The sequence below is a fragment of the Parambassis ranga genome, chromosome 18, assembly GCF_900634625.1.
Source record: "Parambassis ranga chromosome 18, fParRan2.1, whole genome shotgun sequence".
Taxonomy (NCBI): domain Eukaryota; kingdom Metazoa; phylum Chordata; class Actinopteri; family Ambassidae; genus Parambassis; species Parambassis ranga.
The window spans coordinates 7290096-7315826 of NC_041038.1; the positions used below are offsets into that span (position 1 = coordinate 7290096).

A 25731-nucleotide genomic window follows, 5' to 3' on the forward strand; every position below is an offset into this window, starting at 1 on the left:
CCTTTTTTCCCTTTTTTTGTTGGACCAACTTCCTTATACCTCTGTTGGTTCCCTTGCAGGATCACTAGATGACTGAACACACACTTAAATGCAGGAACTGCATTCTTCAAAGGTTACATTTGAAGACCAGTTGCATCAGTGTTTCATCAAAGCTGTCACATTTCAAAGACTCCTTCGAGCACGCTCCTCTCAGGTTGCGAAAGATTGAACGCTTGGATCCGATTTCAGTGTATCCCAAACTTTATTTTGCACCAGGTCCTGTTGTATTTTTTCAGACTTTTAACATCATAAGTTACTCCCAGGGGTATTGCATTGTGATAGGAGGGATGCCTTGGGACACAAGTTGGACACGGCTGGTGACACAATTCAAAGACCACAACAGACACTTCAGCCTTCTTGGTTTACAAAAGCCTTCTCAAGTCACTTCTTTTGAAGGCGACCACTGAAAGAGGCGTCATTGTCGTAATCAGCTGCACTGTTTCTTACACACAGAACGTACGTTATATGCCCTCTTGATGTCAGTTTGATTGCACTTTACATGTTTATTATTTAGGTCGATGTTTAAGTGTTGACCTGGAATTTCATTGTTAATGCTAAGCTAACAGCCTAGTATGTGTACTCAGCAGATACATAAGTTGTATCTTCTTTCATTAGGAAAAGAAATTCACATAATGTTGAAAATTAAAGCCCAAAATGAAACAATGGAACCAGTCACAAGTCACTCTGCTGTAAATTCTTTACGACGTCTGACTTTGGTTCACGTCGCCACCCTGGCACAGAAGGATTCATTTTTTCCTTGTTGCTAAAGCAGCTCTGGATCCAAGTTTGATCCCACACAGCTTCTCCCATTACGTAAGCGTGTCCCCACCACCTGCCAAGTCCGAGGACAGCGTGGTCAGGCAATAATAGTCCCTCATATAACCAAAGTGCTATGATGTCAACATAATCACATTGTTTGTACAGTAACCACCATTTGGAGAGCTGCACTGTTAGGTTAGTCCTTCCCTGTTTATGGGGCTCTCTCTATGTGAGTAAAATGAATGATGGCACGCTATGTCCTTTATGCTGCCAAATGCTGCACCACATTCAATAGTTTCACACACACACCCTCAACCTATCATCGCTAATGACCTCATGGTGAATTTTCTACATGTCTATAGGCTTGGTTTTTTTTTTTTTTGGACCACCCACAAAGTGTACACATAGGCACCCACAAAACCAAACTGTTCACCAAACACAACAACAAGATGCGACACAGCTGCAGAAGTCAATGTGGGAATTCACGCAGTATGCCCAAGGCCCAGCTCTTACCCTTTACAATCTTGAGTCTGACACCCTGATGGCTCACGAGAGGCAGAGCCACCGAGTTGGCGCACCGCTTATGAGAAAAAGACAAACGTCCTGCAGAGAGCATTGAGATTGGAGCTCCTGTTTTCATTACTTTGGTTTATCGGCTCAATAGTCACCTCCTCTCTCCCAGTGCTAAATGTCCCCTTGATTTGCTCTTCTCGTGCCTGCACCTGAAACAATTCATTAAAAATGAATGAGGAGAAAGCAAAACACTGAGGGCAGGGAGATGAGAGGGAGCAGCAGACAGAAAGACAGAGAGAAAAACACCTGCAGTTTGAATACATCTGTAGACTCTATGACTTAAGGCTATTAAAAATAATCTTTTCAGAATCAACACACAAAAAATGTTTGAACTGATCTCAGTTTAACGATCCAATGGTGGATTTTCTCTCCAAAAGGTCTAACATTTATTACTTACTCTCAAGTCTATTGTGTCAGTATGCAACAATAGCTTGCTAGCTGTCTAATATTAAAACAAAATATGTGTCTGTAATCACCACTATCATTCACATCCAACTGCCTACTCACTACACGGGGAGTTTGTAATGATTCTTTCTACATATTCAGACAGCGCTGCACATTGATCCAAACTCTTACAACTGATATGTTCAGTAAATTGGCACGCTCCGTCCAGATCCATAATTATATGTGTATCTGAGTTAGAGCCAGCCATCTTAGCTTAGCTTTTCTTCTTTGTAGTGCTATGCTTAGCAAAACACTGACTGATGTGATGTCGGCATTTCATTCATCTTCCATAATAAGCGGCGTGTAGCCAAAATATTGGAGTTGACGTAATGAGTGATGTGATCATTTGTCACTACATGTCACTACATTCAAGTTTGTTGTTGAATTTTTATCTTTTATATTGTTTTTATAGCATTTTTAATGAGTATTGATTCATGGCAAAAAACGTATGTTCACAGGGGTATACAGTACAGTCTGCCACCCTTCTACAGCTGATGTCAAGCCTAACCCAGCGTTTATCATTCTCGCAGCTGTTTCTATCATTGAATGCTTGCCTTTTTGCAAAAAAAGAGAACACATCTCAAGTACATTTTCAGAGATGCAATTACAGTTTTCAAGTGACATAATTTCTCCGGTTAGTTCATAACTTCCTTTTCTGTCAAAAGAACCTATACTTAATAGTTCCACAATGAATTTCTGATGCTTATGTACCATTAAGAAATCACTGTGGGTGTTTTGGGAATTTATGGTTACGTATAAGTGCTGTTCTGCTCTGCTGGGGTATTAAGGTTTACAAGCAATATTCCAGAAAGTGATTCATGGAAAGAAAAAAAAATCCTAGAGAGGAAAAAAAAAGGACTTTCTGACTTTGAAGTTCCACGTTGTTGAGCTCCTGAACTCGATGTAGCAGAAAGTGTTTAGTTTTGAAACAGTCAGTTGTTGATTTTGTGTAATGCTTTCTTCTGAATGTGCTTTGTCTGCGTTCCCGCTAAGAAACCTTGAAAGAAACCACCAAAGTAGTCATTTCACTGCCATGAAAGCCCACGTTGAAACATTTTCTTTGCTGTTTAACTTTGATCAAACATCCGTAAATAGTTAAAGAAAACACATATGGACGGTGGTTATTTCAGTGACAGTAAGTCAGCCATAGCAAAACACAATCCTCTGTCTTTACATGAATAGGCCTGCAATTTGATGGGAGCACAATGCTCTTCCAGCTCTATCAGATCTGTTTTTGTTTTGTTTATCTTTCCCCATTTGCATCATTATGAGGGAGAAAAAAATCTATAGTAGAGTTTGAATAGCTCCGTAATGAGGAGGAGGAATCAATCATCCTTTCAAAGCAGGCCCACTGCAGCAATGAGAATATAAATTCACACTCATAAATTCCGCACTTTTAGGTCCCCGCATCCTTCTTAATGTCTCCGGAGTTTACAGCGGCCTTGTGTGTGATACTCGGCTATAGATGGCCCGCTTGATTTACGGGTGGTTTTCCCAGTCCCATTGGAAAGTAATGGTAGAGATGTTCAACTTAGCCTTCCCCGTGTGAGCTATAAAAGTGCCGTAATTGCTGTGTTAATTTTGGGCCCACAGCACAAAAGGATGTGCTGCCGATCCATCCAACTATCAATCTACCCATCATCTCAACATCTTTGGTGTTTGGCATGTCTGGACCATTATTACATATGCCACATAATTGGGCGTAATTAAAAGGAAATCCAAGTACTGTAATTAATGTCAGTCGTCAAGCACCAAAAGACAGGCGGAGGATAATGCTTCCCTGTGGCTTCAGCAAGAAGACCTTTGAAGTCAGGAGGATGCCGACTGATATCACCTCACCTCAGTACACATACAAATAGAATCAGCAACACATAAACACTGTTATAATTGTGCTTGTGGTGCGTTCAAGGTAGCAAAAAGTGACCAAAATGCTTGATTGTTTGGTTGAAAATGTTTCCAGTCACAGCTTAGTAACAATAACAAAGCATGTCCATTCATTTTAACTAGAAGAGATTGTCAAATTTACAAATTTAGCAATGGGAATGTGAATTTTGACCCACAGATTTGACATACATTTATTCACTTGAGCACAGGAGAGGAACAGCATTGCCTAAACTCCACTTTAAAATTCAACCACTGGGATTGTTGTTTCTTTTTTGGTGATAAGCTAGGGGTTAGATCTTCCAGGCTTGCACATCCTCTATGCGGGGGCAGGACATTGATATTATATTTCATGCTTAAGCCAATTTAGGCTGTCACAACACCCTGCGGTGCATTGGGCATGGGCCAAGGGTGCTTCATAATTTATTTCCGTTGTGTACTGTATATCTATAATATTGTATCAACATTTACATTAACTGCAGTGCAAACAGAGGACAACATACTGTGTCTAATTCAGTATATTATTATTAATCTACAGCTTCAGACTTTCCGGTGGAACATAAGAGGGACAATTCATTTTACTGTGTCCTCTTGGATTAAAGTAACCCAGATCTTCAAGATAACAGCCTCACTTGTAGCATTTACAACCTTATCTTAAATAGGTTTGTTCTGATAAGTGTTGAAGGCAACTCACACACATGTGGCATGAAATGAAGCTTTCATCCGGCTGACATTCCTCTAACGTGGTGAAATCACTCAAATGGTGAAAATACAAAGCTACAAAAAGAAAACATATGGTGCAAGTTATTTGCATTCATGGCCATGACCTGCACCAGGCCCAAAGAAAATAGAAAGGCTTGAAACGTGTCAGTGCCAGGAATAAGAAGGAAAAAAGGGAAATCTGTTTAATGTGGAACATGTATTCAGTACTGTTTGTGTATGTTTTTTATTTGACCCTTGCCACCAGAGATGTGAAACAGGATCAATGGTGCTGGGATCAAAAGATTTACGATTTTCCTTACCGACAAGTACGAGTGAGATAATATTATTAATGTACGTTTTCCAACTAAAGTCAGTGGGCTGCTAATTTGATGTAAGCCATAATATTTGGATACTTCAGGCCAGCATAAAGGATATCCTTACTGAAAAACATGACTTCTGCTTGGCTTTTTGTTAGGAAAAACATCTGGCTTCATCTGACCCTTGATGGGTGGCGTTTTAATGTATTCAGGTGCAGAGAATAAGGAAAAGAACAAAACAGTCCAGGCAGACTTTACCTCACTTTTAAACCCGCTTTATGTTCTGTATAAAATATGATGATGTTCACACACAGTGCAGTTGCTCCTCTCTGAGGGACAAAAAAAAGGATTTTTGGTAGCAATCGTGAATGAATGATAGTGTGAATGACTCCTCTTTTCCAAGCCACCTGCTTCATGCAGTGTGAGAATACAATGCCTGTATAGTGTGCAGCCACAGTAGTAAATCAGGTGATGACCTAATGCAGTATGAGAAGAGGCAACATCCTCTTTTTTTTTCACCATACCACATGGGATCTATTTCCTCTCAACATTAATAATACTCTGGAGCATTAAGGCATGCAGCAAAAGCAGATGTATTCTTCCCCAGGCTGATTCAACTTGTAAGCATTTCCTCTCCCTCCCCAGTCCTGAGGCAAAGCATGATTACCCGATTTTAATGAGATTTTTAATGCGATTTTTTTTGTTATTTTCCAATTCCTCCAAGACAACCCAGCTCCCAGTTATGTACATACAATGGTTAATGTTTGCAGTCTGATGGTATGCAAAAAGAACTCATGTTGACGATCTTTCTTCCCACGCGTCTTTGTTTGATGGCTAGAGTTCTGCTTCCTACCTCTTGTGTTTGCATGTTGTCGACAGCCCTCTGGGAAAGAAAAGGAAGCATGCGCTGTTTTTTTTTTTTTTTTCTGCAGGCCATAATTGCATATTTTTTTTCTTTCGCAAGATGTTATGCAAATGTGTATAGGCTACACACCATATAGATCAATAATTTGAGTCATGTATATCTAGTGCAATTAAAGCAGCATGGGCTGATGAGAAATGTTGTTGATCAGTATTTTGTTGTTTACATTGTCCTTCAGCCTGACCATCACCAGACACAGCTACAATCCCTCTATGTCGTCAGATGGCTAAAGCAGGGGAAGTCATGAGTGGTGTGTGTGACGGCAGAAGTCTATCAAGAGGTCAGTACTAGTTAACTCTAGTTAGCTTTACCTATCATTGTTTACCAAGTCTTTTTTAGTCAGCATCATAGACTTTATGTAAAGATGGCTTCTAAGCTTGGTTTTCGCAAAAAACAAAAGTTAAAGCAATAGTGTGGTTAATGCGGAAGTCGGAGGTGTTTGGATGGAGCAGTGATGATGGGCCTTCACCTGATAGTTTAAGGCTTTGTACAGTGAATGGAGGCAGAACTGCATCCTCCATATTTATATACGGTTTATAGTACAGTACAGTACAGGGTTTTGTAATAGACATAGCTCTCACAGAAGCTGCTGTAGTTTGTGATCTTAGCTGTATCTTCCTCACTTTCTGTTGATATTTTTAAGCTAGCCCCTTAAAATCCATGCTATGTGTAATTATTGTTTCTTGGTATTTCTGTTTTTATTTCTTGAGCTTAGAAAAAAGAATTCTTGTGATTCCTGTTGAGAACAGGACTCCATGTATTTCTACTTTCTTACCATCTCCCAGCAGTGTAGCTGTGTGTCACTGAAAATGTTCTTACTCATGTTTCGCCCTCAAGAATTTGTTCACTTATCTGCAGGAAATATTCTCTTGAGTTCAGCCAAAGTAGAGAGGCCTGCCTGCATTAACCATAAAAAACAAGTACACACTTAGGGATAAACATCTCGTTGGTTTATCGATCAGGCAAAATCCCCCAGATATGCAGGATCTAATGAAGTTAAAAACACTGGGCTTTTTGTTGTAAACAGCCCAGAAAATCCTTTTTGTTTTAGATTAGCAAACCGCTGCATTATTTGTGATCTCCTGTATGGATGGATGGGTTCAGTCTTTACAGATACAGATGCAGGCATTTGCTCGGAACATTTTGTGTGCGAGTCTGCATGTTTTTAATCTCATACAGTGCTAAACAGCTATGGATGTCATTGCAAATTCAGACCTTTGGTGTAACCTTAACTCTATGAACTGTGGTGCAGCTCTTCAATTGAGCGATAGACTGGAAGTAGACTTGGCAGTGTGGAACATAGCCAACTCTCTGGATAAGGCTGTGAAAATGATGTCAGTGTTTATATAGCACTTATTCTCATAATCAAATGCTGCTGTACTTGTGCTTCTAGGCCTTGAAAGCAAAATGAACTTACTGTGGCTGTCCTCCACATATCCTCACCCAGCTCATAGGTGAAAGGACATATGAGAGGAGCCTTTGACTCTGAAAATATTAGGGGAGGTTCATAGATATAGAGGACAGAGGAGTTCATCCTCTGAACTGCTAGTGAAGCAGTCCTCTCAAAACCATGTCGAATGTGAATCTAGTAACTTTTGCTGGGTCTTTGGTACACATGTTCAGAGGTTGGCCTCTCTCTGCTGTACCTGCCCCTTACTTTTTTACTCCCCTCTTCCTTCCCCAGTCTCCATTCCTGGGCGGTGGGGTCATGGCGCTTTGTTAAGCACGTGTCATCCCAAATAATGGTGAGAGACGACAGACCCTTGGCTTCCTACTCACACGCTCGCCTTATATTTGGACGGCACCATGACATCATGGGGCAAAATGCCTAGTTTCCGTGCCGAATTTGTCCTCCCTTTCAGTTTACCTTTATTTCCCACTGCACAGACAGCAGCTGTTCTCAGTGCGTTTTTGAATGAAACCCAGGATTTCCTGTATTTCTTTTTAGACTGATGGTGACCATATGCTTGGACAACAACCAGAGCAATAAAAGTCACAGGATTTGAATTTATTTTCTTGAGATACTTCATCAATCAGCTCCAAAGTGGTGATATAGAGCAGGTGCTAAAAGTACACCAGAATAGAATACATCATGCTGTAGGCCCGAATAAACAAAAGTCTGTGTCATATACACAAGAGTCGGTATCACCTCATTAGTGATAGCCATTTAATAACACTGGTATAATCCTGTTATTTTGTGCTCACGTCAAGTTTTTAATTAATTTAGCGTTTTTTGGCATCCACTTTGTCATATCATTTACACTGATTTATCTGCTCTCACCTAAATTGTGTAGCAGGTTTGTTTGTACAAAATCAGGTGCCAAAAAAGGCACCTGATTTTGAATTTTAGCTCTGGTGTTCAGGCCTTAGATATGGACGACAGTATGACATGGCATCTTGTGAGCTGTAGGAAGATGGTGGGATGAATTTCATACAAATCTACCAATAAGATTCTTAGGATAGCATGATCCAGTATCCCATATTCTCTTTTTCCACAATGTCTAACCTCTCTACATATATTTCCAAAATATTATTTTTTTACAACCAAAATGTATATAATGCATAAAAACCCCATAAAGTTTAAAACTACTGTATAGAAAAGTCCCCCTTTTCTAAAATATTATGGCTAATTCTGATATAAAAAGTGTTTAGTCTTTGCATCAAATGTTACAATAAAATGACTTGTTTTTAATTGATCATTTTGTTCAAGTAATTCCATCCTGCTTCATGCCGACGTGGCTATCCATCAATAGCAGGTCCAGCAAAGTGACCACAGTCATTAGAAAGCTGTAGTTTTATATTCCATTGCTTTTTTCAGGGGACCTAAGCAAAACAAATTGCTGTTGAGACAGTAGAAAATAATACAGCTCGGGAAAAAAGTGGGGGTGGAGGGAGGAGAAGGATATGAGTAGCCAGAGGAGTGACAGGGCTGCCCATTAGGGCCACTGGTGCACCAAACGGGTCACTGAGTGTGTGTCAGTGTTTGTGTGCTTGTGACAAATGACGTAAGCTTGCTTTTTGTTACATTTATGTCTTCACTTGTTTTAATGAGTATATTATATTTTAGGTGGAGGGGCATGGCCAGGTTGAAGTTTTTCCAAAGTTTTTGAAAGTCAGTAGAGAGGTAGGAATGTGACAGGGATCGTGTTGACTCCTGAGCACAGACTTGACGTGTTACACAGAGAATAGCTTTCCCTCTGTGGAGCTGGGAGATACTGTAGAAAACGAACTGAGAAGCCTCCATCTATTTTCTCTCCATAATCCACTCTCTACCCACTAACCTTCACTCATGAAAGACATACATATGCATATAGCATGTTAGAATAATACTTGCAGTATAGCCTACATTAGGTGACTTGATTAAGTGAAGTTTTATATTATTACCAAATCTTTCCCAAGGATCTGCATGTAAAAAAAAAATAAGTTTAGGTGCATAAGGCTTTTTTAGTGGTATCCCACTGAGAACTGGGAAAAAAAGCTCTTTTTTTTCTTGCCACAGAGGATTTCCGGGAGCTGTCATTGTAGCTGTGAGACAGCTCTGAATTTATCTGCAGGCTGTCAGCGGAATTAATACAGATAAGGTAAAAATATGACAAAAGTTTTGAAAGTCTGCAGTCGAAAGGGAGCTCTCTCACTGCCTCGTTATATTAAAGAGTAAGGCCAAAAGTGGGGGGGATATATCTCTAATGGGTTGCATTTGGAGGCTTACAGAGTTTGGACGACACCCAAAGCCAATTATATCTGCACTCCGTCCAAACTTAATCAGCACCCCGAGCTCTTTGGGCTTTTACATTTAACATTATAACACACTAGGAAAAGTGTTTGTCATCACACATTTTCCTGCTTTTCCTGAGCTGACATGGGGCCGTGCTACTAGATGTTGGATGTTTTTTTTTTCCCCCTCTTTGTTTCTTTCATGTTAACAACTTGAGGCTCTTCAGGGTTTAATGGCTGTATTAAAATGAGTGTCAAGTCAAGGGGGCAAACGCTTTCCACTTCAAAAAGCAAAGCCAATGTCTCATTTCCAAAAACATTATTACCCAGGTGTAATTTGTTAGCTAAAAATTACGCCGCAGCTCAAGTCTGCGTCATGTATTTTTCAACGTCTGAGCGGAAATGTTTTGAAATATTTACATTTAATTTTAAGTGGGAGTCCTCCAACTGCCTGATCATCCACTCGAATAATTAGCGGAATATTTGAACACGTAGCTCACAGCAAAGAGAGCAGACTGTCAACATTTCTCCTGAGGGGAGTTTTTGGTGTGTTTTGCTAAGTACATAATCCAAACATCCCTGCTATGTTGCCTGGTTGTTCTAGATAAATAACATTGTCGAGACTACAACCTAAAGCTTTTACAGCGCATAGACAGAAATCACTTCCTCTCAACTTTTGTGCAGGATTTTTAGACACTCTAAATGGGTAATTGAATTTACTTTCCTTCTTTGCATGTCCTGGGTGAACTCAGAAGCTGTTTATTTTTAAATATGTGCCCTAACAGCGAGGGTGACAGATGATGTTGGGTGTTCAGTGAGGCTTTTTACGAAGTTGTGCTACAGCTACTACAGTGCTTCTTTTGGAGACTTCTGGAAACACTTAACTGACTCATCTGTTCTGGGAGCAACATAATCCAATATCTGTGTGGAATTGCTACTGTAATCTTCCCACTGTCGGGCTAAGACGACATGACATCACTTTCAAGTTCTTATTGTCAGCAATAATTTACTTCCTAAAAGATCATCTGATAGCTCTGCATCCGGGGGTGCATGTTAACATGAATATGGGTCCACATTTTTTTATATATATATATATATATATATATATGAATACTCTAGTAAATTTATATGCAAAATAATATCTTCCTGAAGCAAAGCAACGGACACATTTTTCTCAAAGACGGCATTTCTTAATCCATATTATATATCTCTCAGCCCTCAGATGGTGTGTTTGGAGGAGGAGGAATTGCCAAAAAAAATCTATAAAATCAAATCCTATTAAAGCGCAATAAACAAGAAGACACTAATCCATCCCACGCGTGCCTCTGCCAACTCTGAGCCCAGCTCTCCTCATAAGACAGTGGCTACAGTCGAACTGTGTATTTACCAGTTGCTCGCCCACTCTTCCTCATCAGTGTAAATTAACTGTAATTTAGGTGTTAACATGCTGCAAAGTAGGCTTGATGCTCCCAGATAGGGCTAGTGGATGCTCATGGTTTTGTAGTAAAGTATGTCCATATGTTTCTTTAAAAGAAGAGAGAGACAGAGAAAATGATAGGATCTATAAATATCCATTTGTTTCTGCCCAATTTCTCTTCATTACATGACACCCTGTGATGTGCTGTCAGTAGCATGCTGAAGGATCATTTTAATCATGTTGCGTCAGTAGTGGGGGTGAGCTGACATGACGTGCAGAGGGACTCGCAGAGGTCTTTACCTTCACGTCTGCACCTCTCAGTGAAGTCACTGCCGGTGCTAGATCCCCACAGCTGCATTTAAGGCTGACCTCATCCTCGGGATGAAATGACTCAGCAATATGAAACTGCAAAGTGGCCCTTCAGTGGAGTAACCTCACAGTGGACACAACTGGCAATTCCATCTCAAGCACATTAAGTTAATTGACTTGATTAAGAAGCACCATCCTATATTGAATTACATCATGCCTATACTTAAGTTATGGTTTGTACAAGCAAAGACGTATGAAAGTATGCAATATCTAATATATTCTAGGGGTATAGATTTACATTTGAATTAAAATAAATGGTGCAGTTTGCTAGCATACATTTTTTTTTCTCATTACATGTGTTTCAGTTCAGCCACACATCTATAGCAGCACTTATACAGTGTGTCTCATAGGGCTGGCCTTTAAGTGTCAGATAATGGCATCTATCACACTATATGTTGTCTTGACACTTAGTGTTACTACGAATACTGGCACTTCACCATCAGTGAATCTGTGGTGATGACACATGAACCCTACTAAAGAAGCGATTCTACTCAACATGACAGTTCTGTTGTATCCGGTTATGTTTTTTTTTTTTTTTTATTAATTGTGTGTTCAGGGAGCTATACGTTCTCTTCTGGTTGTGTGAATGAGCTCATGTAAAATCTACTGGCCTGGGCAAGACTTGTCACCATGGCAACTAACAAAAGTGCAGAAAAAAATGTTGCAAATGGGAGACATTTGCCTTCTGACATATGTTACACATTGTGCAAGGGTCTGTTTTAACCCATATCATGGTCCTTTAAAAAAATGAAATAAAAATAACAGACTGAAAACAAATGTAAAGCTGATCCAACATAGGTCCTAGCCAGGGTTAGAAATTCCATCTACCCTTTTACCTCTAATTGTGGACATTGTCTGTCTTTTGAGGGCCCAAATGAGAGTATGTCCTGATATGACAGCAAAGTTAGTCCTTTCATCATTAAGGCAAATATGTTTACAGTAGCTGAAAATCCTGGAACACTGCATTTTAAAAGCACTGTAACTCATTTACAATAGAATATGACAACAGCCACTGAAGATAGGTACCTCTTGTGGGTTTTAGACTGAATTTAGTTGTTCATCAAGGTAACTGGGAGGCAAGTGGAGTGTGAAATTAGCTCTTGGTGTTTGTTTCAAAAACAGAGGAACTCCTGTCATGCTGTTCCACATACCACTAACTGTTTTCTTCCCCTGTGTAAGTATTAAAACCTTAGCATCACTGCTGTGAATGAGGTTAGTGAGACAGTCTCATCTTGGGAAACAGGCACATAGTTTCATTGTTGCTTCATGGCCACTGACACAAATTGTGTCACTTGTTTTAGGTTAGGATTTAAAAAAATCAGGAAAATCATGACTGTTATAAAAATGGAGGGTCAAAGCTGGAATGTGGGAGCTGCACAGTGAAGCTCACTCCTGCTTCGTGTTCAGTGTTAGAAAAGCTAGCTCCTGTGTTTATCAAGTTATTCACAAGTTTATACATGCATTTAATTATTCAAAGCTGCTGCTGGTTTTAATTGTGAATTGTTAATGCAATGGCCTAATGGTGGAAAGTAATTATAAAGCCAACAGCTTCCACCTTGTTGCACTGGTATCATAAACACTATACTAGAAAGCGGGTTTTGTAATCACCATAGGTTGTTGTCCACACATGCACACACAGATGCACACATAGTCAAATGAGGCCTGCAATGGTGGCCAAATTCCTCATCATCACTGAGATGAGTGAAGCTTCTGCTGTACCCAGACATTAACCCGCACGCATCCACAATTTTCTCAGGCTGACACTTCAATTAGGCTAATCCTGCCTGCATACAAAATGCTGCACTCCTCCTCTGTGAACCAGCATTGCTGGAGACATGCCATATTCCTGTGTGTTTTCTCCTGCTCTGCATCACAAGCAGTGGAGCTGTTTTCAGCGATGAAGGAGAGAATCCAGAATCGTCGGTACCACTTCCAAGCAGAAACACAGAGTAGAGGGAAAGAGAAAGGGGGCTGGAGGGGAGGGGAAGTTGTAGGTGGTTGAGGGAGGCCAAAAAAAAAAAAAAAAAAAGACAGTGCCCCTGCTGTGAGTTGCCTATGTGCATATATTCCACTGGCACATGGAAGATATGAGGGAAGCCTACAGTGCAAGCTGTTGATATAATAAACAACGCCGTGGTGGTTCTACAGAGGCAGCAGCAGTGATGGTTGGGGGTTCTAATTGTTTCAGTGGCTGTGAGGCACTCAGACGGACTGTGAGAGTAAAAGGATGGGATGGTTGCTCTTCTGGTCAGATCCAACCATCACAAGAGCTGCAGCAGCACAGAAATCCTACAATCGGTTGGATGTATGTACCTTAGCTTAGAAAAGTAGTAGCATACACATAGCATTTCCCCATATTCTTTTGAATGTTTTGAGCCAACACTCTTAGTTTTGTGTCTGTCTGTCATTTGACTGGATGACTTCTGATCGCATGTCATCACATCTGACCAAATATGGCAGATGGATCTTTTTTTGAGTGATATATGGTGTATTTATAGCATGATGCCGGTGGGCACGATTGTGACGGTATGAATGCTAACAAGCAATGGCCTGAGAAAATGTCAAAAATAGATTAGAGCAACAGGATGAAGTTCCCCAACTGTGTCCATTCCCGTTAAGGCAACTGCTGCTGTCTCCAAGCATGGTCAAGACAGAGAGAAAATGAGAGACAGTTTTCAGAAGGGAATAAATTGACTCATGGACACAGCTGCAGTGTCATGTAGCAAGTTTGTATTAAAAAAATGTTCTGAAACTACGACTGTAGTCCACCATTTTTTCCTCAATCATTAACAAGTAGGGTTGGGTTGAGTCATAACATCATGATGTTCAAAGTGCCAAAATAATCATCTTACAGTGTGACTCAAATGCTATAAACAATGCAGGGAGGCTGTTTATGTTTTGTATCACCTGTCACTCTATACTCTCAAGTGACCAAAGCTGTCAGCACTACATGGACACTCCACCCCCACCTCCCCGTTCTCTGAGTCTCTCCACTACTGCTATCTCTCCTCCCTGAGGCAGTACACTAGGACATCTAGGCCACTAGTGGGAATACAGTAGTTAATCTCTGCTAGTTAAATGCTCTTGTATGGCCCTGAGCAGTAGCAGTCAACCATCCCTTCTTTTCTGCTATACTTTTCTGGGGAATTTGTTCAGCCCTATTTTAATGAAAGACATAGAAAACAATCTTAATCTCACAGTTTTTCCACCAGATTATGCATAGATTTAATAGATTGATTCAAAGTATTGTTCGATCTGTTTGTACATTTCTTTTTAAAGTGATATAAGTCTTCAAGTACACTTTTCACAGGTGCTCATTAGCAGGCACTTTTCTGTGTCACAGTGCATTGATCACCCCACACATCAGATGGTGATGCAACTAAAAGCTTTTCAGTCTTTGTGCATCCGTAGCTTCAGGTAGAATCCACCCCACTGTCATAGAAAGTGCCACAGAGTCTGCTGAAAGCCCCTCAACTCTGATCCTTGGCCTTTAATACTTAATAAAGCTTTAACAACCTCCCTGGTAGAGGGTAAGAGCACTGTTACAATTGTGGTAGCAGTGGCAAGAGATGAAAGGTTGACTGTAAGACTCTTGAAGCAGTGCATTTTGGGTACTTTTCATGTTCCACATAGCTCACAACAAACTAATAATAAAGGATTTTAATGTAAGAAAAAAAAATGATGGCTGTTACTGAAATCGTCTTGTCAGTCCAAGATCTAAAATACTTTAATAACAAAAGCTTTTTTTTTTCTAATAAAGCCTTTGATATAGTTTTATCTAATGTCAAAAGCAAACCTATTGTGAACAAGACACCGGGGTAGAAGATGGACAACATAAAAGACTAGTTGTGTACTAGGAGCCCCCTAAAAGCACTCTTGCTGTGGAAAAAAAAAGAATGGTGCCCAAGCAGAACTGTCTTCACTATCAGCTAAAATTATACACACCCTGACAGTAAAATGACTACCAGCTGGTGAAAAAGGAAAAAAAAAACATTTAATTTCATGACAGCTGATTTTTAATGACATCCCCCACCCCACCATCTCCAATCCCCCCCCCCCCCTCACCCCTCCATGAATTGCTTAAGACCACATTTAGCCACAGTATTGCATTAAAGTTTGAACTTCCACTTCCACTGCAGTTTCTTATTATAATGCAGGAAGCTAAATTTCCCCATTACAGTAAGTAAGTCTCAGCCACTTTCAGTTAGCGGAGCTGCCATACGTGGAAGAGTTTTATCATCAGAATGTATTATGTAAGATTGACTGCAGGGGGGGAAAATATGTTATCAGCTCCTGTGTCTTAAATGGAAGGATCCTGTGCAGGGGTGGTCACGGGGCTTGAACCATTCAAATGGGCCAAGAGTGCTGATGCGTCCTATTTACCTTGTGGTAATGGATTTGTTTGTGGCCCGCCACCACCACCACCACCCCCCACCCTTACCTCCTCATGTCTCAGAGGAATATCAGGGGCTTAGCGCCATTCACTTTCTGCTGCCCTGGCCATTTATTTTGATTAGGGAATGAAGTCCTCCACAGGGCCATACCCAGAATAATTGACACTGTGTCCTCTGAGGTCACAAAAAATATACCTTTACTACTTATCCCCACGGTAAAGTGGCAGCGTATGAAAAGATTGCAGCTGAGCGCCAAACTGGAGGTATATTATTGCTTTAGGTTGCAACAAAAACCTGTCGGGGAACTCGTAAATTATATTTCCTGTTCTTTTTTTTCAGGCTTGACAGGATAATTGATGTCTGCTGTGAACTTCCAATTTGCTTCAACCTACCTAGCCTGTATATTGTATATTTTCCTTTATATGTCAGTCAGATCTTAATGTATCACAGGGGATGTCAAAATACCTTAACTCACATTTAAACAAACTTGTAGAGGTAAATACATTCATTAATTCACTTAATTATGTCACTGGGAATTCTACAAATATCTCACCAGAGAGTAAACACTAGCTTTTGGTACACGCTTAAATTCTCTCTCATTTCTAGTTTCACATTTTCATCCTTAAAAGAGCCCTGATGCATGTCCACTCTCACAAAAAGCCAACTAGGAATCAGTAGTGCAGGCAGAGAGAGAAGGGGAAGCAGATGGCTGGCCTACAGAGGTTCTGATCACAGGGATATTGGCAAGATGCTGAGCTGGAGAAATTAACCTTCAGAGGTTTATACACTGCGGCAACTGTTGGCTCATGCTGGATTTCTCCCTATCGCTGTCATTTCTCTAACCAACCTCTTCACTCAAGTCGTCTCTCCATAGTGTTTTACTTGTTTACTCCGTAAATGCGTTTTCACCAAGCTAGCTGGTAATAACAAACAGTAAAAGGTATAATCGTGCTGATAACTGCATGCTTTCAGCAGCCCTTAGTGCTTCCTTTCCTTCCATTTGTGTTGTAGTATTATCCAAAGGTCAAACCTTGCTTTTCTCTCTGAAGTAGCTCTAATACGATGTGCACTCAAAGTCAATGTAGCGTTGGCAGCAGTGTCGGCTCTTATCTGGGTTCGTCATCGCCAAACTGGGAGCCCGCTCGATTGAGGATCCCCATATGGATCATCATCATTAGTCTGCTTCAGGGCATGGTGCCTGTCTCGCTGCTGCACAACAGCAGTCTTCAACGTTCTGCCGGCCAGCGGCCCCTTGGGTTGTGCAGCTCGCAGACCCATGGCTGTCCATTTCGTTTGCAGCACACAGCCGCTCCACTTGTTCTGCATTGTGCATTTATTCCAGTCAAGCCAAGAATGCAGGAAGTGCAATGTCTGTTTATTCAGCTGCTTAGCTCTCCAGTTTAATATTAGCTTTACTGGCAGCCAGCTGTGACCGTGAATTGCTGTGAGCTCTGCCCTTTACAAGTATATAAAATCAGTGTTAAGGTGTTGCACTTGACATTGCAAACTCCTGACACAGTAATGATTAAACCAGCTTTAGTTTACCCAATAATTAAGGCATTTTATTCACTGGACCTGAAAATGTGAGGCGGGTGTTTGAAATTCAGTCCAAATTACAGGCCATATTGGGAAGCCATGTGGCTGTGAGATTAAATTCGCTGCGATCATTTATCTTTAGTTATTGTTGTGAGAAAAGCTATTTTAAAAATGCAGTAGAAAGGGCTTAAAAATGAAACCAGGCCTTCCCCTGTTATCTAACAAATTCCAAAGATGTTACATCAGAGGATTGTAAATAGAATTATAAATATGTTTGTAACATTTTGCAACATTTGTTGGAAGTACAAATGCGTTTGATGCCAAATCATATGAAAAGGTTATGAATGAGATACGGCATTGTAACAATGCAGGAATACCTAAGAGGACGACTGCTAAGGGGAGGAAAATCACATTATTTATTGGCTGCAAAGTCACTTCAGTTTCCAAGAATCAGAGTTTTTTTTGTACGTTGATAAATTGCTTAACATCCACTGGGAGGAAAGGAAGCAGATGAACCTTTAGGTCACATATTGCGATGATGGAGGTGATTTGTTTCCCATTATTACTTGCACAATTAAGGGCTGAATTTAAATGAGCTCTGCAATCACATCTTTATCTTGTCTTCTTTAATATAGTCAGAGAGCCTGTTACAAGTTTGCCTTACTGTAATCTCTACAAACATATATTCACATACTTCATTTGATTGTCAGGAGTTTACCACCACTAGTTTAAATTTAGCACCCTAACGTCTCTTCTGGTTCACCTACCTTATTCCTTAACTGCTCTATTCAGGATGGTCACTCACCATCATGCAGTCCCCTGGCACGGTACACACCTTTACACAAATTTGGTGCCACCTATTGTTGTGGGTGTATTTTTGACAAGTAAAGGTGGAGCAAAGCTGAAATCACCTACCCTCCTACCCTAGATCGTTCATTATGCGACAAAGAGTCTAAGCACACAATAGGCTTGTAACATTTTATGGTCTGCTTTTAGAGCCAGTTGAAAAAAAAAGTGGATATTTGAGGAACTTGAGCTGGACTAAACTTCAGAAACACAATATTAACCCCCTCCTAATTTGCACCTGCTGCATTATATTTCATTGCAATAAAAGTGGATGCAGACAGAACTCAGACTGCCAAGAGTGACTAATTAGAGAATCAGAGTAAAAATGAGTTACAAAACACTTGAGCTGATAAAGTGGTCCCAGGTGATTGTTTATCACAACAGGAAAAGAGCAATTGGGTGGAGGATGCAGCTAGAGCCTGACTTTTTGATCAAAGCAAAGTGCCAATATAATTGAGTTCTTTGAACACAGTTATGTAATTTTCATTGCAGTAGAAGTGGGTACGGAAGGTTTTCTTCTTTCCAAATTGAGACAATGAAAAGAAATGTCTTGTTCTTAAATCCTTCTCAGTACTGTTAACAACAAAGCCGCACAGCTTCCTAGCCTTCATTTGGACATGTTTCATCAAATTTAGGATGTTGAAAATAAAGCACTGGGGGAGCAAGGCAAGCTGTCGTTGTTAAAAGGCAGCGAGTGGGGTGGGGGTGGGGGGGGGGTGGAGTTGGGAATAAATGAGAAATGGCTTGTGCACAGTGTTGTGACTGGCTGCTTGGTTTCGTAATTCTGCAAAAACTGCTGAGAGACGAAGACGGAACATCTGCTCGACACATCTGAAGTGCAGTCTCCAGTGAAAAATAAAACCTGATGACAGTAGAAGTTCCTTATTTCGTGGCATTTTTTGTCTGGTGTGAAGCCGACATCTGCGCCAGCATGATTGCTCAAAAAATTCAGAGATTCATTTTAACCAATTTTCATCAAATTGTCAGACACAAGGTGAAACAATAATTGCTCTTGCCATGCAGTAATCTGTGCACATTTTCCTACATGTCAAATGCAATTCTCTATGCACAGTAATATGCTACTCAGGGCAGCCATAGATGCCATCGTGATACACCATAATGTAACAAGAAATATCACATACAACATAGTGCATGATGACAGCATTAGGATCTACCGCTGAGCTAGACTGCGTGTTCAGCTGAGGTGTGATTTACACAAACAAAGCAGTGTATCTCTCCTATCAATCACCCCTGCTGTAGTTCTCCCAGCGTATCATTGTTTTGACACTCTCTCTCTACAACAACATTTTCTGTCCAAGACAGGTACTTGTTGTTATTTATTACATTTCAACATCTCCATGATAGGATATGTAGTCTCTTGATTCTGCAAAGCTTGTAATACATCAGAAGTTTCCACAGTAAACTTGGTGGTAATGTTTCTCAAGCATGCTGCCATACCTGACGGCATCTGTCATCCGTTATCAAACAATATGATGTTTTCTAATTGAGCGCACGAATGGTTCTCTGAATACTGAAAAAACTCTTCAGGCAAGCAGTTTTCACTGTTTTTCACGACTTTTTGTTGATGTACCGGTACAACTTTTTTAATGACTTGAACTTTGTTCTACTTGTTTTAAGTATATTTTTTCTTAAATATAAATGTTAGGTGTCGGTCTGGCTTGTTTTTTCTGCTTGTGCATGTTGCCTATACTGAGTAAATGAGCAGGAACCTCTGACTAACAGTGAGGGCAGTGAGAATGTGTTGCTTCATATTTGAATAATTTAATTGTATATTGGAAGGAAAAGGTCTTTCAGCTAATTTTAAACTTTAAAAAAAACATGGCAGCTGAGAAAGCGGCAGGTGGTGTGATTGGAACACAGAAACTAGAATTATACACACAATAAATTTGCATCAAAGTCAGCATGTAAGTATGGATGAACCTTTTCTGTCCTCACCAATAGGTTTCTGAAGTTTCTGAGTCTTTGTGGGAAGCTCAGGGTATCACCACTTGGCAGCGTCACAGTCTGCCTAAACTCCAATTACAGGCAAAGACATGGAGCTGAGGGAGATGGGCAGAAGCTGTAAGCGCTGTGAGTCAGCATCTGCCCGTCACTCAATGCAGTTACGTGCATAATTATGGACACCCACATAGTTGTCATAAAAAGGGAATTTCTCAGTGGAGGCCAATATTATTTTTTGTACCAAGCTGTCAATATGTATTTCTACTGCAAAGTCAGCCAGTTTAACATGGGAGTATATGGGGATTGACTTGCTTTTGGAGCCAGGCCTTAGAGGCTGAACTAAGGGTGAACTGCAGGTTTTTACCACTTCTGTATGAGCTTTCCAGAAGTTGCTGCTTGAGTTACAGACATTTTTTAATGTTTGTGTTTCATTAACACCACTGCTGTTGTAAAAGTGTTGTGTTTAGTTGGTCTGATAAATTTGTGCTGTAAAACAGTGCTTGCCAGTAGTTTGGCCAGTACGCTGTGGTACAGTAAGAACACTGTACACTGAAACATGCTTCTATTTTTTTAAACTTTGGATCTGTTATAATTTATTTTGTCCACTGATCATTGATTTGCTATTGTTAGCTGGTTTTATTGTGTATGGTTTGCAGCAGCCTCTGCACTGAATCAGTATGACGCATGCAGACACACACCGCTGTGTTACTGTATTTATTAGAATATCTTTGTTCTGTAAGATACCTGTTAGACAGACTTAGAACATGGTTCCTGTTTGTTTGTGAAGATGTTTTTGCATATGTATGGTTCGTCTGGTCGGGTAATAGCATACAGGCTATAACCTCCACACATTTAGCCAAATTAAAGATGCAGGTCTCCTGCTTAATGCAAAATTTAATTTAGTCTTCATAGCCTCAGAGTGAGTGTGATTTATGGATGATTTGTCAGGGGTCGCTGCTTTTGGTCTCCTTACTTTTTTGAGTAAAGGGATCTTTGAATAACAGAAGGGTAAAAATACCTCGACAAGAAACTGCATTTAGTGTAATACTGTAAATAGCGCCACACCAACCGAGCCACCAGGGTGAACAAAACCTGCGTTAAAAACAAAGCAGCTTGCACTTCATCTGTCAGAGGTTTCCTCCCTGATGATTCATCGCGACTGACATCAGTGACGGAGAAACCAGAGCGATGGAAATCTATTCAAATGTGGTGAGGCTCAATTTCCCCTTTTCATGAGAGAACTGTGGGTAATATGTTGGACCCAGACCAGCAGGGGGTAAAATAGCTTCATCAGTCTTTTCAAGTCAAAGTGAGGTGGAGGGAAACAAGTGAAACGCCGATGCATAACACTGACATTTTTTAATAGAATTCATTTATAACAAATGGAACTTGTGTCAGCAAAGAACTGATTTTCATACAGACTTCTTTCGCCACCAATGTAACCTAAGTAAGAAAATAAAAAGCACTCCTTTCATTCAGAAAAAAAGAAACAGTTTACGCTTACAACTAATCAGAGGTAATTGTATGATCTTTTTAACAAGCCATTTTTTTTTTTACAATTTCATTATTTAATTTTCAGTCTATGCATCCAGACGAGAGATAGATAGAGAGAGCAGAGAACACAACGTTTATTTCTGTTAATGACACTCCAAGCTTGAATGGCGAAGCCACAAGAACAGATGGTTGGGGGACAGATTTTTCTGAAGTCATCTGCTGGAGTAACAATGGCATCAGAATGGATGCTCTTTTTCGCCACAAACTTATTTATTCTTTTTTTTTTGTCTTTTTTGAGAGTCAATACCTTTTTTGTGTTATTTACATACACACAAAGTGAACGCTTAAGGAGATTTTTTTTTTATAGATGGGTTCAAGTAATATATTATTGGGTTTAGAATCAATAGGGCAGTGCATAGTACAAAGATAGAGAAAGTGCAAGTCTTCCTACCAGGCCAGCTTCGGCCATTCTGCAATGTTTCACCATGCATATGAGAACTCAATTAAAACAGGAAAAAAAAGGGTGGTGAGAAAATAAACATGTAACATTAGCCACCATGAGGTTAAATAATAGCACTTTTATATCTCCAAACGATGACAAACGTGAGCAAAAATAAGCCAAAAAAAAAAAAGCACGTAGCTGCTTGAGTTAACAAGGGAAAGAAAGCACCTGGAATGCACATCCACAAAGCCATCAGAGAGGAGAAGTCAAAGATGAAGACATAACCCAGCTAAACCCCCACGTTTATGTCACAAAAAAGGGACGTAACACACCGTTTAGGATTGTCAGGACAACAGAAGGGATGTTTGTTTGTATTTCTCAACATCTGCTCTCTGCAGTGACGCATGTAAAGTCAGCTTTTTACCAAATCAATTTTAAAATGTGACCTGTTCACTTTATTTTGGGTCTTTAGGCATGTTTTTTGTACTGTTACTTTATCCTGTTGAACTGAGACTTGTTTTCTGCAGTCTCTTCCCTGACTGTATGTCTGAAAATCTTAAATATACCGTATATCTTTTCTTTTATTTTTGTCTATAGAGGATATATAAATCTTTTTTTCTAATTCACTCAGCCACAATAAGGCCACTGAAAATGAAAAAAATGACCTTTGAAATGTTCTTATTTGCATATATAATCTCATCGTGTGACAAATGAATACTAAAGGTAAATAAACTATACATTTACATTTACACTAAATGCCTAGGTTACTCAAAGGATACATTTATATGTTAAATGAAACATTATAAAAAACAGGCATAAATATAAGGCACTCTAAATGCAAAATGATAAACCAAATGTCATTACCATTGAACCACAAGAAAGTGTCGTCTTTGTACCTTGCCCTATGGTGTGGAGCAGTGAGTGCAGCTGTGCGACCCCTCTGCCTCCAATATAGCAAACTGTATGAGAAAATGAAAAATAAAAACGCACCGGTGATGCTTTAAATGGCACCTGACATTCCCACTCCCATGCCTCAGAAGGAGGAGAAGGGGGGTACAATAATGTCATGAGTGAATAACATATCCACATAAACCCTATCTAAAATACACGCATATTTATTGCACAAGAAAAAGATGCACTGAATCAGAATACAGTTTTGTCCTACTGATGTGCATTCCAGTGAAAAATCACTTTATTTCCCCCATAGCACACAACTCTCCATTTGAAAGCTTTCATAGACAATCCATAGTTCATATACTATACTTTATCTGTATATTTAAATTGTTATATGTATACTTTAATATTTATTTTACATATATTTGACAGTCTGTACCATATATTTCTATATTCATATATCTCATCCAATTCATCATGTTCTCTCTTAACATCATTAACATGGAAGAACTAAGATAATCGGTAGCAGCAACTTCATACTTTGCTCATCCCTGTTGATTCCACAAAGCCCAGTTTATCTTATGGGAGTAATTAAGTTACCATGTATGTGATCATGGACAGAAAAAAAATATATATTTATATAAAAAAATACAACAACAAAAAATCAAGACCAAAAAATAACTCTTGAACAAAGTTACATTTTGGTAGTGTGAATTCCATTTTGTGCAACAAAATGAGGGGGAAAAATAAAATAAAATAAAATAAAAGCAAAGAGATTCTCTGCAAAATAGCACATACGTTAGAACAGTTCTACAGCTTTTTTTTTTAAAAAAAAAATTAAAATTTACGTTTTATCACTTTTTCCCCAAGCGATAAATTTGTGTAAAAAAAAGGTTCAAAAAAAGCACATCAGCTGTATAATAAAGTACTAAAAAACTAAATCAATCATTTTTATTTATTTCATAGATCGCTTTACCCTCTCCCCCCAAAATTTAGATGATGAACATTGTGACAGGAAAAGGGGTATTTATTCATTATTACTTTTAAGTCTGTCCTGCTCTTTGTGGACCAAGCATTGTCTTCTTTTGCGATGGGTTCGTCTGTGTGTACTTGATTGTGAAACTGATTTTTTTTTTCTCTTTACAATGTGCATCGAGTTTTTCCCCCCCATGTTTCTGTGTGCCTCTAACGCCTCTCGTAATGGTTCATAATCACTGATGCATTTCTGACGATGTCACTATTGTCCGTTGACTTTTTTGTTGTGTTTCATTCAGTTTTGTGTGAGCCCCCCCAAAAATGAATCCTTGAAGCAAAAAAGAAAAAGGTAATTCCTCATGTGGTGCTTCAACAGTCAGGATTCCCTCACTTTGTTTCAAGGCAAGGTTTTTATCGGGGTTGGGAAACTTCTTGGTCCTCCAGGAATCATCTTTTTCATTTTTTGACAAGTCATGTCGCACATCCAACACTTAATGAGTTGTTAGCAAGGAGTTAAGGAGTACTTTCTCAAGCAGGAATTTATGGCTCAGAAGAGAGGCTCACTGGGATTTTCTTTTTCCAAAGGGCCCTCTGCTTTTATCCTCCAATACTGGGTCTTTTACGTTGCATAGTGATCAAAGCTTCCCAAGTACTCCAAGCCAGCTCTGTAGCAGAACTGGTATTGATCCTGGAGACAAGAAGCAAAAAGGTCCTCTTAGAGATGTCCAATACAGTACAAATATTACAAATAATACAGGTTGAAGTCCTACAAAAAGCTCTGAAAATAGATGAGACACTCTGGACTGGTTCAGCTACTAAATTAATCATAGTCTTTAACAGAGGCCTGCTTAAGTTAATCTGTTTGGCTCAAGAGGATACTTGGAATCTAACCAGAGCTTTCAGGCGATTGGAGTAAACCATCAAATTAGTGACAGTTTAGTAACAGAGACTGCAAGCCTCACAAGCACATATAGTACAGCCTGTTTCCTGTGTACAGTTTTAAAAGAAAAGAACACCTTACCTCTGTCTGCACCATAGCTGGTCTTTGTGTCCGTAACATCTTTACTGTCTGAAAGATGTCTACTACGCCTTCGTATCTCATCCGTTCCAAGACGATGCTGAGGGTGATGAAAACTCCAGTTCTACCAACGCCCGCGCTGCACAAGACAGATCATCAAGTCATGCTTGTGGCCAGAGATCATTCTGAACGTAGCTTCTTTCATATTCATGTGTGTGAGTTTTGTTATGCCGAAGGAAAGCTTCACTCGGTACAAGAAGCAGCTGTGTTCTGCTGATTGATAGCTTACCTACAGTGGACCGAGATGGGACCGTCTTGGCCGAACTGCTCTTTTGTTTTATGTACTTGGCCGATGAAATCGATGAAACCCTCTCCTGATTTTGGCACTCCTTGTTCAGGCCAGTCTGTGAACTGAAACTGCCTTACCGTCCGTGACTGTCCATCCTGTATGAGAACAATAGAAGGAATAACTCAAAAAATCTGGAAAAGCTGTCATGAAAAACACAAGTGAAACCAGTTAGAGGTATTTTGCAGACAGCCCAGCCCACGGCAGTCGACTCCATGACCATCTTCATCACAATAATCCGTGTCATGTTTGGTTTTACAGTGCAATACATCCAGCACAGGCGCCAAGTTTACAGCATCAGGGGAAATGTTTTGTTATTAAGATGCCTGTCATTTTACCTGAATGTATTTAAATGAACACTAAAGATGCTAATTCCTTTGATGTGCTACACTTGACAGGGTGCTTGGAGAATCGACTTTGAGGGTGTGCATTACTTAAGTGATGTTGTATCCCCTTGATAAGGAAAGCAATCCCATTGACGAGACAGTGTAACATGCTCTACAAAAGGAGGTAGCCCGTGCCATTTATCTGTGTAAGCCTTTGATGGAATTAAAAACTCTGGCAGCTCAGAGCAGCCAGCACCATATTTGTTTTATTTTTTGTTTTTGTTTTTCTTTTACACACCGACATGTGTCATAACTTTCAGAAATTTATATTTATGTTCATGTTACACTCAAGGCCATGTTT

At 39.8% G+C, this 25731-nt stretch overlaps 1 protein-coding gene across 27 annotated transcripts in view; it reads right to left on the reverse strand.

The window, feature by feature from the left end:
- Nucleotides 1–21219: 21219 nt before the first annotated feature.
- The window catches only part of LOC114450587 (receptor-type tyrosine-protein phosphatase delta), a 112721-nt gene continuing 108209 nt past the window's right edge, over nucleotides 21220–25731 (reverse strand). For all 27 annotated transcript variants that reach the window (XM_028428713.1, XM_028428712.1, XM_028428708.1 and 24 more), the window contains 3 exons: nucleotides 24988–25142; nucleotides 24702–24837; nucleotides 21220–24368 (listed from right to left, as the gene is read on the reverse strand). In XM_028428713.1, coding sequence (XP_028284514.1) covers nucleotides 24300–24368; nucleotides 24702–24837; nucleotides 24988–25142 — 360 coding nt within the window. In that variant the 3' untranslated portion in view covers nucleotides 21220–24299. The remainder of the gene's footprint in view (nucleotides 24369–24701; nucleotides 24838–24987; nucleotides 25143–25731) is intronic.